Raw genomic sequence first — 16705 nt, forward strand, 5'->3', positions numbered from 1 at the left:
ATGAAAAAGAGAGTCATGAAACTGGCACACGCTTCAGGAGAAAAGGCAGAAAACATTAAATAAAAATAAAGGAGTAAATCTTATTTTCTCTTTGCAGCTCAAAGGAGCCAGGTCTGAATTCACCTGCTACTGGTTTGAACACACCAAGCTGTCACAATGCTGCCGCCTAGCGGCAGCTGTGTCTATCTTCATTTTAAACCGAAAAAAAATACAAATCAGGATTTAGAAACACTGTTTCTAACTTTAAGGTTGCCAAAAACACTGCAGGTGTTAACATAATTGTTCCATTTATAAAGGTAAGCATCTTTGCCCTGCAGGTGAATCTGAAAGAGCCACACAAGATCGTGAAATTAAAGACACATTAAATTATAAGTATTTGTTTTCTTTTTCCTTCATTTAGTTGGTGCTGGTTTACACTTTTGGAACCAAAACTGTTCTGTTAACAATGACTAGGCAGAGGCTATGAACTGTTTCCCTGCAAAATCTGGTAAGTCACAGTCCAGAAACAGAGGTATTGTGGTAGAAGGTATAGCTGCTCTAAAAAGCTTACAGCCCATGATGCTCTCTCAAGTTTATTTATAGGACTTGTATGACCCTCAAAATAAATCCTCAGCATTGACTATGACACAGATCTGGCAGCTGACAGAAAACTTACTGGTCTGCTTGTCTTCATTGGGCTTAACATACAGCTGATAAAAGCGCCGAGCATCTGAGTGTCCAAAAAACAGCAGGCAGGGCTGCTGCTGAACCACATCATCAGCACATAAGGGACCAGTGCTAAGCCGTCACGTAGAGAAAGAGCAGCTACTCATGGTCCTGGTCTCACACCAGCAGCGTTCTCTATACAGCGTTCAGAAAGAGCCTGAGTGAGAAAATCCCCACGCGATTTGCCAGCAGTTACACAAGCAGCCTGCGGCAGCACAGCTATTTAAGCCCAGGTCTTGCGAGTCCTCAACACAGACAGAAACAAACTGATCGGAGTTTTATCAAAAAATTCTCCCGTTAAGTAGTTGAGAATATGGAATAAAACTGAAAAGGGGCCTGTATCAACAAGGTAAGAATCGCCACCAATGCTTTTGGGACTTAAGAACAACAACTACTCACTGATGTTTTTCAATTATTAGAAAGAACCCTCCAAACGTCTTCCCACAGCATGCCCAATTGTTCAAGACAATACAGCTTTATTTCCAAGACCAGAAACAAGCTTACTCCCTCTGAGGAACGACTTTTTAAATCATCTCCCACGACCTGGCTTCATTTTCTTTATTTACATATGTTATTTCACTGTGTATCAAGAAAACAGAATATGTGCGGAGAAAACAGAAACATACTGCAGGATTAGACACACAGAGTTGTGAATTTGAAGTAAGCTGCCTATTGGCATCTGTAAGATCAGTACAGCAACAAAACAGTATCGAAACACACTGCAATAATAGAAATGTCTTTACTGAAATGTCACCTCTTTTTGCATTTTTAACTGTCAAACCCAAACCTTGCTTAATCTGAGGCTGGAAAATGAGACAAGAGACTGTGGGCTAATTCTGCTTTTGTTGAAATCAGTGAGAATCCTCCTATTCCAGTGGAAACGAGATTCAGCCCAGAACATAGGAAGCCAAGCAAGCGTGCAGAAGACACCTCAGAATTTCTTTGCATGGATTTTTACCTACAGGCCTTATCCAGACTGACACATACAAAGCACACAAACCATGGGAGCCTCTGATGCAACAGTGTGCTTTTAGGCCAGAGGTGTTAGCACCAGAACTCAAGGGGAAATGACAAAAAAAAAAAAAAATCACCCTGCAATACAGGAACTAGAGAGCTGCTCAGTGGGAACAGAGAATCCTCATAAATAACATATCCCACTCCGCAAACCATCCCATTCTCTCCTCCCCAGCAAGAATGAGTAGTCTTCACCTGAAGTCTAAGGTAGCTCTGTATGAACCGAGAAGACTATTCGGATGGAGAGCAGAGGCAACAATTCAAGGGCAACCTAAGCAGCCATACAGGTAACATGGAAAGGAAAGAACTGTGCCACACAGAAGTCCTGTTCTCTGAGCTACGTCAGTGTTTTTCATCTCTACTGTTCATCACTGAACACTGAACAAAACACCCGTCTTGTTTTTGCTAATCCATCTCTGCAAGTACTTAACCAGTCTAAAGCCAGCACAGCTTCAAAACAGCTGTCAAGCTTCAAAATATACCTCCTCCTTTCTTCTTCGCAAACACAGGACTTGTGTCCCAAAGGGACCATTTTATGTCACATGCTCCCTGGTATGATCTCCTATTGATAATGTACAAAGTCAGGTGTTTACAGGCAGCATGGGATTTGTCTGTGGGCAAATCCTCCAGTCCTTGCCATCAAAGGGAGGCTAGAACATACACACTGCGGCTGTAACATCAAGGTGATCCTGCCTTCCGGCTACCTAGACAACGCTACAGCCAGTCTCGCAAGATGCTCCTCCTGACTGTGAGCTAACAGCAGAAACTATGAACTCTGGCTAACAGTTGTACCAAATTGTATAAGTTAAACTGCACAAATGTGCTAGACAACACATTCTGCCTGCCTTAAGGGGAAAAAGCCCTGCTTTTTATTAAGGACTATACTAATGGCAGAGTTAAAGTTCCAACTGCATGCCTGACGGCTGGAAAAATTTCCTGAACTTTAGTAAGTTGCCCAGAACAACTTTTAGAACATGACTAGAGTAGATGGAAAGCATGTGAGCACAGGTCATTTTGTCAGTAATGTTGTACATACCTCTAGCCACAACAAGACAAAGCCTAAAGCAAAGCCTCCATACAAAGCAAAACCTACACCCAAAGAGACAGCCAGCCTTCTGGCTTCCTTCCTTATAAAAAGGAGTGGTGAAGATGACATGCTCTGAACTGATAAACATAGGGAGTAAAGTTTACAGCCAAAAAAATTCTAGATAATAAAACCTGCAAGCTCTCTATGGGCCTCAACTTGACAGTGTCCAAAAATCAGTTCCAAGCACCCAATTCAAGTTATCTGGCCTTTCTTCAACTACCAGTTGGGCCAGTTCTACTAATGCTTTTCTGACTGATGCTTAACTCCCAGGAAACAGCTGAAATCTGAAAGGTCTCCACACCAATCTCTACACCAAACTATTTTACATCCTTATTAATCCATACTTGCTTTCAGTCACTTACAAATAGAAAAGTTTCATTGCAAGTTGTTGAAAAAGTGGCAGCAATCAATTCCTCCTTGGAGTATACACCGTGGTATGATACCGTTAAAGGAAAAATATAACCCCGGTAGTTAGATATAGATAGCGCAGCTCCAGGAGGGAAGACATACCCCTGCTGAATGAACCATGCATTTTGGTGCCCCTGTTGTGCCTGACGAATACATGATAAAGAGAGGATGACTGAAAGGCAGCTGTTCAAACTCCAGCTGAGGGGCCTGGTCTCCTTTCCCGGTAGCAAGGAAGTCTTCTAAAAAGACACTGCATAAGAGGGGGGGAAAGAAACATTTCAAAAAAATATTTGAAAACATTACCCCAGCCCATATATAGGACTTCCTCTGTATCTAACAGCTCTTTTATGATAAGCTGTATCTTCACACTATGTACAGTACTTGTATTCCCAGTCTTTCTACTCTTCAAATTGCTGATTATTTTATTTCCTTTCTTGGTTTTAAAGTAAAACATTAGTATAGTAATTGAGATGTGACTCCAAAAGTATCTAACCTCCATAACCCAGGGCAGTTAAAAAGCAAAACAAATTATCCCTAAAAGTGTCACTTACATTATTAATTAGTCATTTCTGGAAGCCACGTTCTTCTCCCTTCTATATCCTATTGAATTTTGCCTTAATTTAAGAATCATTAATACCAACAGTGATTTTGTAGAAGCAAAACGTCTGCAGCAACATACTACTACTGTTTTCAGTATGAAGCTGGACCCACATTACAAACACTGGCTAAATGCTAGCTTTTGAAACTGCCTGACCTCTTGAACTTGCGATAGGTATCAGCATCCATCTCATCCCCCCTTAGGACAGTCACAGCTCACAAGCTCCCATTACCTGTTTGGAATCTTAGAAATATCTATGGCTTCCCTTGAGGAGACATACGGAATCACCACCACTTTTTTTACATCTGGAAGCCCTGGAAGAAGGAAGAAAAAAAAATTATTTCCTACATTCAGTTACATAAAACAAAGGCCTTTTCTGCCCGATTGGACCGTTCAGTGTAATGCACTAAGCAACAGAAACAATTCTGATGCGCCAAGTACTGAAACCCCAAAAGACTGAATTGTTACCTAAGAGATAGTTTCCTCAATATTGCCAGCCCTTTAAAAATACATGTGTAAACCTGCAAGCTTTAGTGATGTAATACCTCTTCATTTGCCTTCAGCAGCACTTCACTTGGGCTTAAAAAAAACCCACCCAGCATCATCAGTCCCCGTTCCCCCACTTACACTGCTGATTTATGGTGATATGTTTAAGCTAGCAAAAGAGTGATAGAATTACACAAAAGACTGGTTAGTTTTTATTCACATCAGTTCTGAAATCCTAAGTGGCCACAGAGATACCGTAAAGTAGGAAGGACAGTGACAAGCAGCTCAAAAATGACACTTTTAATGGCAGTGCAGCCTTTGAGCGCTCACACAACTGCAGCATGACTAAGACTAGATGGTATGCAATGAAATACCTTTCACCACACTGAGCAGCTTTTCCAGGTGGTTATGTTCTTTGCCATTGTATATAACAGCTTCAACAGAGAAGATGAGCTTAGGCTGAATTTGGGAAAATCTGTCCAGTACACCCTAAGGACACAGAGAAAAGTTAGTTAAAGAATGGAATTAAATTGCTACAGTAGGAAAATGCACTGGATGCTAAAAGCAAATCTAAATTCAAGAAAGGAGTAGAGTCAAGAATTAGCAGGAGAATTGTTAAAAGACTGCCAGTTTGTCTTCCACTCTCCCAAGATCTTCAAAGTACAACAGGTTTGTAACAATTTATTTCATGACCCCCAAATATATCAACCAACAACAAAGATAAAACCACCACAGATCACAGGACATTGTTCACTGAAAGATCAAGTTCACAAAGCAGTTAAAATTTCACCGTGGAAGTCAGACTTACAAACTCACCTTAAGAGGATAAGCACCTGTGATGTGAGCAGGAGTTAAGCACTTAATTTACCTGAAGGTCCACAACACTCCTGTCTGCATCTGCAGGCAGGTGCTCTCTATGCCCTTGTGAACTGCCCCAGGGCTGCTTTGACAATGTCCCAGTAGTTTGGTAGTCTCACTGGGGGAAAAAAAAAAGCCACCAGTCTTCCAGAGGATGTGTTTATCACATGGCAAGGTGGCACTTCATAGGAACTGACCGCTTTGCTCTGCTACAATTAACAAAGGAAACCGTGCCACTGATTTCTACCAGAACAACTAGATATTGAAAACGTACGTACATACTACCAACAAGCCTACCACAGCTCCTTTAGAACCTCTAGGGAAGGACACGTTCAAATGCTGAATTTTCAGGTGTCCTCCAGCTTACACTGTACTCAGGAATTCACCACAGCTATTATCACATTTGAGAGAAAAAATCCTTCTGGTATTTTTTTTTTTTCCCTAGGTACACTGCATGCAGCAGCATGCCAGAAATAGATCTTTTTGTATTCAACAGCAAGAAGTAAATCCTTCTACTAAAAAGCTCTCAGCACACAGTCATGTTCATTCCTCTCTAGCTACATTACTTGAAACATTAAGAACAAGATTATTCTGTATTGTAAAATTGTCAGCTAACTGTTCAAGAACAGTATCCTAAATCATACTGAAAAAAAAACCCTCAAGACTTCAGTTGTGTTTATTCTTCACAGCATTTTTTATTTCTCTCCATCTCCTGCTTTGTCCTCTGTTTTGCAGCCAAAGCGAGACAAATTATTACCAAATCAAAAGACCAATGCAAAAACATTACAGTCAACTAATCTCTACTAAACTCCTCCTTTCCCAGCTGGGCTGGTCAGGGTTACAAGAGAGGCTGCTGCAAAAGTACAGAGGTCCTGCCCCAACAACTTCTCCCTGTTGTCTTTTTAGGCAAGCTCACTGACCACCACAGGCGAGGTACAGGGATATGGCAAAATATGAACACGGACCTGTCTGCTAAGTATGTCACTTAACAGCTTTCCCTCCTGTCACCCCGAGATGCACTTCCTCTTCCTTGCTCACATCACAAGAAAATAGAGTGACAATGCATTGACACCTAACTTGATCAATTAGTTCAAAACAAAAATCACCAGAATCTGTTTTGGTGGCAGAAGAGGGTTTCAAGAAGCCCTTAACACATTACCTAACACACTCAGACATGTAGGCTTAATGCATTAAAATTACTCTCTAAGGGAGTATGAAATCGAGTTTCCTGCTATTTTAGGTATGTTATCATACCTACTTCATACCATTTTCAAAGAACAGACCAAGCAGCCAAATCACACATAGCATGTGTGCGCTTATGTATGTGTGCATATGTATGCATGTATACACATTCACGCTGAGCACAGAGCATACATACCCTATATCCATGCTGTCTGATGTTTAAAAACAAAGACCAATGAGAGGACTAAGGGTATTCTAACAGAAGAATCAAATTTGAAGAGAAATGCAAATCAGAAGCTGGGATAACTACAATTCTCAGGGTTTTACCAATCCTGCTAACACACCCAGTTGGATTCATTAGCACTGGCAAGATCAAATCCCACAGGGCAGCCTGGTATGATACAAAGGCAATACAAACAGATGGAACAGGTAACTGCGACACTGGAACTTTAATCCAACCAGACGGCTCAGCAAGGAACTGCTTTCACGAAAATCATGAAAAGCTCAGGTAAAACAGATATGGCTCGTTCTAGTCTATGAGCCTCAAATCCGGTACTAAAGGTTGAGAAGGACCCCATGAACGGAGCTGCCCTGGCTTTGCTAGGGCTCACCAAAGGTTTCTCACAGACCCAAGAGCACAGCCTCTTTTTAAACTTACATATCCAACTTCTTATGCACAGGCTGCAAAGAACCACTTTCCTATTAATATATGTAAATGGATAACAGGGACTAGAGAAATGAAGCAAAAGCTGCCAAGAGTGGCGTTCTGCGTGGGAGGGAGCTCACTGGTTCTCTGACAGCAGACTTCCTGAACGCTTGCACAGTCTTCAGAGGTATGGCATTCAGAGCCTGCAACGTGTAGGCAGTTCCGAACAGTGACGTTTTCTAAGCTTCACAAAATATATACACACAATTGGGTTTGAAATATTGAAAATGCTACACTATTTCCCAAAACACAAACAAAATCTTCATTTATGTTAACAGGACTAACGCAACTGCACAGAAGCAGGAATATATTTTCCTTAGGGTGGAAGCCAATATCCCTGAGAACCTCTGCTGATCTCCCTCAAGATTTTAGGGTTTGAATTCATACACCAACACATGCTGCCAAGCCAAAGGAGAATAAATGATATCAATGGCACTGCTGCTCCAAGGCTAAGTTTTTTAATGAAACTATCACAAAAACTAAGTAAGCTGGGCACTGAAAATAACAGCACATCAACGTGGACAGAAAACACACCAGTACTCTGTAATGCAAGCAAAATGAACAATCTTCCCCCAGATGAGAGATCAAATCACATTGCAAAGAAAATACTCCATACTGTCATTTTCTGAGCAAGCAGAAAATATTTGTAGAACAGATTGATCATTACGTGCTGTAATGACTTTTTTAATCATTTTTTTTTCCCAATGATACAACCTCGAGTGCGAGAAAGCGGAATGCTGCTGCCCTCTAGCGCTAATCCAGAGAGGACAGTTCCCTACATCTAACCAGCTACGGGGGTTAAACACTGAGACTGAGGGTACGCATTACCTAAAAAAAACCCCACCTTTGGTATTTTCTCTGTTCTGCAGTGCAAAAAAAGCATGATTTCAAGCACATTTTAGATAGAACACTCCATTTTAGAAGTGATTCGCACCTGTTGCTGCTTATGACGTGTGCTAAAGACTTTCCAAAGAAAGTAAAATACGTTCCCAAAGCTTCCAGTGAACACTGCAACATCTGTTTGGATATCATAATGATATCGCAAAAATTTTTACCGTATTTTACACGCAGCATTTATTCCTATGCTAAAAAGAATTGAGTTAGTGATATTAGCCTGAAATCCCTCGCCTTGTTGGCAAACAAAGCCTCCTCGAAGAGACCAGGTGGGATAGTGCTCAGTTTAACCACGCAGAAGGCAGAGGAAGGAACTACTTGGGCAAAGGAACTGGATCGTGGCTAAGCAGCCTGGGAAAAGATTTGGGAATGAAGGGCCAAGTCCCAGACAACTGTTGCATTGCTGCTCATTTGCACAATTAATAAAAGCTCACCAAGACCATGGATTCTGCCTGAAAATATCCCCCTGTGAGTCAGCTAAAAGATACTCGAATTACTACGCTGAAAGTCATTATTGACAACTGAAAGCACGAGTTTTCATTCAGTTTGTGGTAGCCAGAAAAAAAAAAAATATCTGGTGTACTTGGCTGTGCCAGGAGATGGCAGTAAGGCTAAAGCAAACAGGATCTATATCCCGCACTGTCACTTTCACGTCTGTCTCAAACAGGAGGAGAGCTTTTCTACACCACCTGATAATACAGCTACTCACGTTAATGCCAAAGTCCGGTGATGTTGAACTCCAGATAGCACCAATACTTGCAGCAGCGAGCATTGCTTCCACCGCATGAATGCTGTTTGGTAAGTAACCTATGGCAGAATTTGAACGGTTAGAGACTGAAGAAACTAAAAACCACAAAATCTTAACAGTAAACATAACGTATACAATCGCCACTTCAAACAGACCAAAAATGAAAAGTCCCAGACTGAAGGATCCTTTGAAATTTTCCACACAATCGTCACTTCCTCCTTCGAAGTCAAATCAGTTGCACAAGGAGTAAGACACAATCCCTTTTATAAAAAGAGTTGTATCCATTTCTCTATCTACAAGGTTACTCCCAATTTACAAAAGTTTCTGCTTAATTAATGAGACTTTCAGGATAAGAGGGCAGCATGCTCCACAGAACAACTGGGAGAGAGAGAAAAAGTTTGTGGATTGAATAGGCTACATAGAGACTAAGGATACAGCACCAAGCAGGGGAACAGAACAGGTCTGTAGAAACACCCCTTAGAAAAGGAACAAGTAGCTGGAAGCAAAGGTTATAAATACTCAGTTCAAAAGTGGGGATGCCACTTTACAAAGCTAAACATTGTCTGGTAGACACTACCAGAATCTTAAACACAAACAAGCAAAACCAGCGTCTCAGCTGATAAGGAAGTAATACAGTGTGACAAGCCCTGGAACATCATCACACCAATGGAGCTCTTCAGGCTTATCTCATCAACTTACAGGAAGATTTCAAGGTTTAAATTCAGTTTACCAAGGCACACGGAAGAACCAAACATCAAGAAAGTTACATTTTCAGTGGGCTCCATTTGACCAGCTCTCCAGAAGGTGCTGGGTGGCTGAGACTGACTCTCAACTGATCAGAATCCAACCCACAAATGAAAACATGCAGTCAAAATTCACCAACTACACTAAGGTAGATCAAAGATCTCTTAAGCAACCAAGAAGATGCCCAAGTCCTTAAAAAAGGCACATGACAGGCCTAATTACAGTACTTGGACACCTAATTAGAATTCAGTGTTTGAAAGCAAACTGAAATGGCAATAAAAATGCTTTCCAACCCACTAAAAAAGCAGCAAGCACTGACAGATCTTGGACTGCAGTGCAAGCTGCAGGTGCTCCACAACTATCTATCAGACAGCAAACGCTCACTAGTGCTAGGCACTTTTGAAAGATAGATTATTTAGGGATGTACGTTTCAGGACAGGAACTAAGGTCCCAGACCTTAATAGCTATTTCTGCTATGTTAACTTTATCAAGTAGGAGGGTACTAAGCTTGATTTTTGCCAGTGTGCCTACAGCTTGAAAAAAATCCATCCTTTTTCAACTTTGTAAGAAGTAGACTTTAAAAAAAAACCCTTGAACTGAGGTTTTTCTTCGCAATTCAAAAGTCAGTGAAATCTGTTTCTTAAACCAGCTTGACCACTTCAGTCAGTCTCTAAACTGCTGTGGTTTTGAGAGTAGCAACTCCAAAAGCAGCACTATGACTTAAGGCCAACAATTTCTGGAAAAAACACACAACTGAGTAAAAACTCATACCATGTTAAGATATAAATTACTCCCTAGAACTGCCCTTAGTTTGTAGTGTTCTGTTCAGTGAAGCTCTCAAGTACCTAAAGTGCAGCAAAACCTCACAGCCATAAAAAGGCATTACTTATTTTGCTATTTTTCCTTTAGGGTCAAGGTTTATCATATAAGGTAAAGTATCCCAAAATTTTAGTGATTTTTCTTTTTAAAGAAGTCTTCCTCCACAAACAGTAATTTTAAATGTTAATTTTATTAACCAGAACAGATTAAAATATCATTTTGTGTGATGAAAGCAGTTCTTTTTTGATTGATGCCAAATATTTCCACTAAGGATTTCCTGGATAGGATTATCAGGGGCCCAGAGTGCAGTGAAAAATGAAAGATGACTCTTTATGGTTTGAAGTAGTTATTACCTTGCCATAGCTTACAAGCACCAGTTGTTTTCACCACTCCTACAAAAGCCTTCAAGGCAAGAATACAGGACTATTATTGTGAGCCAAACAATTAAACCATTACTTTGTCAGTCAGCTTTGAGGTGATGCTTCTGAGTTTTAGAGGATATCAGCCAAAACTTCCAGAAGGTACGAAACATGCAAGGCAACTTACCCTGCACTTCTGTATCTTCACTTGACCACTACAGGCAGGCAGCCTGCTTGCTCGCTAGGATTTTTGACATATTTGTCCTAATCCCCAACAGTAGGTATTATGAATAAAAAGGCGGTTCTACTTTGGAAAGAGAACCTCCAAACATAACAATGTAAGAACTCGTGTTGCTTTTCTCTCAACAGCTCCCAACTCTAAATGACACAAACTATTCCTCCTGTCAGCTTTTCAGACTAGGAGTGGATTCTCAGAAATAAAAACAATTTCTCCCTTTCTCACATCAGAGATTCTGCAAACCCGTTACACCAACTGTCATGTAGGTAACAGTCCCTACCATTTGACTGTGTCCCTTGAGATATCAACTGACGCCTCAAAGCATTCAGTAGGCTGACACAGGTCGTAAGTGTCTAAAACTTGGTAAACAGGAACGTTGCTGGCAAAGAGGATCAAAAAACCAGCTTTTTTAGCTGCATTCACATCAGGGGTGACACAAGAGTCACCTATGTACTGAAGCTCAGTACTACAGAAGAGTAATGGTACAGCTAGTCTGAATACTCCTATGTTTGTTCATCCATTTAACTAGAGCCTCCATGTTCCTTGATATGGTATTTCAGCTAAGGATCAAAACTAGCATTTGTCAACACAGGCCAAGTCTACAGAAAGTACATCTCTCTCTCTCTCTCTCTCTGTATCTTAAGTTGGTAGGAAAGTATCTTAAGTTGGTAAGAAAGGTAGAAGCTACCTTCTGTTACTAGAAAGAGGAGGATCTTCATACCTTCTCTGGGTGAACTACAAAGCAATTGAATAGAGGGCTCAAAACACAGGAGGTGGGAACCCATACCAAGGGTCCTAGTAGCACTCCTCCCAACTCCTAAGCATGTATACAATTTCCATAAGGATGAAGAAATAAAAGCTTCACTGTGACATAAAGCTTGTGACAAATCTTTAAGCAGGACAAGTGGTATCTTAAAAACACTGTATGGATTTTTTGTATTATTTTAAGAGGCACTTAGAGCCTGATCTGCTCAGTACAGCATTTTCTGTCAGTCACTATTTACTTAATCTAGCATACACTAAGATTAAATGTAGACTTGTTCATTTACACTACAGTACTTTACCAACAGAGCACGTGAAAACTGTAGTACAAAATTTCTGGTATAATCATGCTGGAAGCTACATCAAAAGTCTCATTTCTCAGAGTGCTGAGAACACATTCCCTGGCATCATCTAATGCCTTCATGAAGTAGATTAAATGTGTACTCAGAGGCATCCGAACATTCATAGCCATCTGAATTAGAAGAAAAAACCTAAACTTGGACCCTACATCAACAATTTAGCTCTGAGCCTTGAAAGAATGCATCAAGAGGAAGGAAATCAGGGAGCTGCTACTGAAGTATCTTCTCCATGGCTCATACTACTGATCTACAGCAGCACTGAAACAGAAGAAACAATTCAATGACCAGACTTCCAGTTTCTCTTTATGTTAATACAGCATTTCATACTCCTGTAGGCTTTTAAAGTGGTCATCCTATCTAATGTTAGTGTGGCCTGAGGCTATGAGTAACATGCTAATCTTCTTACAAAGCTAGCTTTAAAACCCACGTAAGCAACTAGGGCTAATACAGTTACTATAGATAAAATGCCAGCTTTAAACAATGTAATTCATTGATGTTTTGTCAAGGATTTTTTTGTGTGTGAACACACCGGGAAGATTAGTTTGTTTTTAACTGCTGACTTGTAATAGAACAAAGCCAGCTACAGGGATATAATAGAAGCAACCTATCCAGAGATGAAAAACACAGATACTCCCAGTTCTATTTTATTCGTACTGCAGTCATTGTTATCTGCCAAACAGACTGTCAGTGGGACACCAGGAGTACTTCACATGTGGATCTGCGTAGCTTGCATTAGGTATTGTATCTGTCTCTTCCAACTGTTCAGGCATCAGTGACAGTATTGCAAGACATAGAATCATGGAATCTTTTGGATTAGAAAAGACCTTTAAGATCATCAAGCCCAACTGTTAACCTAGGGCTGCCAAGTCCACCACTACACCATGCCTCGAAACACCACGTCTACATGTTTTTTGAATGCTTCCAGGGATGGTGACTCCACTGCCTCCCTGGGCAGCCTGTTCCAGTGCTTGACAACCCTTTCAGTGAAGACACTTTTCTGAAGATCCTACATCTTTAGAAGAAGAGGCGTGTTTCACCACAGATCTGCTTCAGTTATGTTTACTATTACATGCTATCTCCTTGGTGATGGAAAGGGAAGACTAGGATGAAATCAAGCTGGAAGAGTGCTGACATTGCTGCTTCTCCACCCACATTCACCCACCTCCAACTTAAACACACTATTACTGTCATGATGCAACCATAAATTGTATTGAAAAAAATTAGGGGATACGTTAAATATAATGAAAAGTTAAAACAGTCTTGTCTCAGAGGCTGTAAAGCATGGAAGTGAAATTCACAAGAAGAAAACCATGTTAGTAGTCTTGTATACAATTCTAACAGCTCAAGATTTTAAGTGATTTTAAGAGAAAGTGGCTGCAAAGGGCATCAGAACCTGGCAGGCTGACTACACGTTAGGTAGCTATAATGAAATTAGTATTTTCCTTCTATTTAAAATTTGGAGAAATGCCCACAGCCTCAACCTCTGCAGCGTTACAGTTTAGCTCTTCCAAAGACAGTCAATATCCTCTGGCATAGGAGCAAAACATACGAAAGGAGTTGAGACCCAGTTTTAAACATGCCTATATCTAGAGAGCTGGATTGCTGTTAAAAACCCCATCAGATTTCTTTCACAGGGAAGCCTCCCTAGGCTGCAGCCCAAGGCAAAGCAATCTGTCAGTCAGGAGTCTAGGGCTGGGGGCACCAGGGGAAGGGATGGAGGCGGAACTGCACAACAGCCCAACTGACAGGAGCTTATACAGGTTCATCTAACTGAAGATTACAAGGAAAGAGTCTCTCACCAGCCAGGGTAAGAGGACAGAGTGGAAAAAAGTGGTATGGGAGAGAAATAGCACACAAAGACTCCAGGTAATTTAAAAAGCTCTACCTGAGCCTAAAAACTTGTCATGATTTTAGGAAAACAAAGAGGTTGCCTAGACTCATTATTCTTTTCTGTTATCAGAAGTACAGGGCTTTGTAAGGACCCCAAGTGCAATGCAAGCCTGCTCCCACAAGTCAGCTGTAACTGCTCATAAAGATGGGCATTTCAGTAGCTTCAGCACAAGGGGCCCAGCAGGGACACTTGGTACCTACAGCAGCTGGTCAGACTGGTCTCTGCTGTGCAAGTGCCAAACAGGCAACTTGTGGTCAGGAAATGCACAGAAAGGCGAAGGGAAGAAACAGAGCTGCAGCTTACTCAAGTGATGGGAGCTCAACTCCAGAGAATCAAGGAGCTGGGATCTAAATAGTGTTTTCCATTGAATTTTCAATGGATTTGCTTCCTTTCTCATTTGCTTGTTTTGGGGGATGTTTTGTTTGTTTAAATAACAGTAACACCACCAGATAGCTAGAGAGCGCAATTTGTGCCTCCTCTTGCAATCACTAAAAATCCTTCCAGGCTTCCCATTGGAGCCACCACACACACTTTCTCTCCCAAGAATGGGGCAAAGTGCACAGTTAAAATCCTACCCTTTCTGTGGAAGGAAGCCCTGACATTGATGATGAATTCTGAACAGAAACTTGGAACTGCTACCTTCTGCAAGCTTGTAAAAAACCTACACAAACAAGCAGTATCTAAAGCATACTATTTTATTCATACAATCTTGTTTGTTTAAAGTATCAGCTATGCTTTTTAATTTCAATAAGAGGTGAACAAGCTGCCAAAACAACAAAACTCAAGAGTCAGCCAGCCCCCAGTTGTGCTAAGCAAAATAGTAATTAACTAGAAGAAACTTATTAAAATTATAACAGTATTAGCAGCCTAATTATTAGCACCACTGACTACAGCTATTTCAATAGCACATTTTCTGCAGCTACAGAGCATGCTTCCCCTGCATGGTATACCTTACTAAGAACAGCTCACAAGATGAGCCCAAAATGAGAGCATCATGTTGTCTTTTCCCAAACATAGTACTTCTAACTGGTTTTAATTAGAAGAGTTCTGGCATCGATAACCAGGTTGCTAATGGGACTTAAATTTGCACTTCAATACACAAAACCACCTCACTGAGATAAAATTCTTTTAATTCAGAATGTATGTTCCTATTAAAAGTGACTGCACCTGATTGTACTTAACATTAGTATTATATCTGTCACCCTAGTGAGCAGTATTTTCTTTGCAGCGATTAAAAATCTGTCACTTAGCATCGGACACCAATATGTAGAGTCTAAGTGGACCTTAACCTGAGAATTAGGACAGGAGCAAAGAACAGCAGGTTTCTACTTGCAGGAACACACCAAAGCTACAGCTGTTGCTACTCATCAAGTTTACAGCTGCTGTCCTCCCCCACCATAGTGTGTTCACACACACACTTTCCATTCACATAAAATATGAAAACACATCCAGTAATCACTCTTCTGAACTGCCCATCAGTCTTCCACATTTCGTCATATCGTGGGATCTGAAACCAGTACAGAGCACCCTTTTTGCCGCTTAACACATGAGATTTGATCCTTCAGTTTAGCATAACTTGCAATACATGTGGAAGAACTGTTTTCAGCTCCATTATGACTTTTACTCATAACAATAAGGAACAGCATATTAAATCCCCACAAGCAGTCTAAAAAGAGCATTTGAATTTTTGTACATATCAGGAAAAATTTCACTGTGAAAGTCAAAAAAAAAAGCATTTGCTGTGCTTCACAATGACAACACATTTACAGAAAGCATTAATAGGCATCAAGAAAAAACTGACCAGGACTTTGATTGGTTTCATGATGTCCAAGTTTCCAGTTCTATGCATAACTACATACTGTTTTGGCAATGTCTTTGGGACAACTTTTTAAAACACATACAACTCACTTAGTATTTTATGTATGCATCAGAGGACAGGTATTACGAAACACTACACTTAAGTTCTAAATATTCAAACTTTGTAGAGAGTGAGTTTTTCCTATTCATTACTTTGGTTTCAGGCAGAGGCTGTTGCTCCTCAACAGGTGTCAGGTATGAACATGACTGTGTTAAGACTGAAAACAGACAGAATTAGAGCATCCTAGTCTTCATTCTGACAGACCTTCCTGATTTTGCTGGATGGTTCATACCCAATTAAGGATATAGCTCTAATTCTATGTAAAAAACCAAGCCACCAGCTGTGATAATTAAATCTTCAATTACCAGTTCCATAGAATGCTCATACCATATACACGAAGTATGAGCTCTCAAGTATATTTTAACATTCAAAAGTCACATTTGTGGGTTTAAAAAATAGCAATGTATACCCTTCTGGTTTTGAAGACACAGCTTTGAGTTCTGGTTTGTAATGTGCAGAACATAAATCAAGTAGTTTCACCACTTTGGGTTTGCATCATAGAAGAATTTACACTTACTCTGGATAATGGCCAAGTATTGCTCAAAGAACATGCAATTCCAGTAGTAAGATGAATATGCACATCAGCAGAAATACCAGGTAGGAGTCAAGGAGCTTCAAGGTACTGCAGTTTTGACTTGCACTGCGCTGACAAAACTAAAGAGCCCATGTTACATAGCACATGAAGGACAGATGAAGCTGCTCAGCTGGGAGATCAAAATCAGCAGTTTAGAAATAAATGGACTGAGGCCAGCCCGAGTAACTCCTTTCTGTGTCTGGGCTGTATACTCTACAAGCTGTTCACAGGACAAAAGTGTCATTTACATAGAAAAATCCACATGACATTCTTATGACAGGAAATACTAATCCATAAGATTGTGAGGTGCTGAAAAGATCACAGGGTTCTAACTACTAATCTCTGCACTGATGTG

General features: G+C 40.6%; 1 protein-coding gene across 1 annotated transcript in view; it reads right to left on the reverse strand.

Moving 5' to 3' along the window:
* Nucleotides 1-16705, reverse strand: part of LOC130154841 (acetoacetyl-CoA synthetase) — a 45477-nt gene that overhangs the window by 15235 nt on the left and 13537 nt on the right. Inside the window, exons 7-10 of the mRNA XM_056351425.1 lie at nucleotides 8648-8745; nucleotides 4673-4787; nucleotides 4045-4126; nucleotides 3317-3464 (exon numbers count right to left, since the gene is read on the reverse strand). Coding sequence (XP_056207400.1) covers nucleotides 3317-3464; nucleotides 4045-4126; nucleotides 4673-4787; nucleotides 8648-8745 — 443 coding nt within the window. The remainder of the gene's footprint in view (nucleotides 1-3316; nucleotides 3465-4044; nucleotides 4127-4672; nucleotides 4788-8647; nucleotides 8746-16705) is intronic.

Source organism: Falco biarmicus, chromosome 1 (assembly GCF_023638135.1).
Source record: "Falco biarmicus isolate bFalBia1 chromosome 1, bFalBia1.pri, whole genome shotgun sequence".
NCBI classification, from domain to species: Eukaryota; Metazoa; Chordata; class Aves; order Falconiformes; family Falconidae; genus Falco; species Falco biarmicus.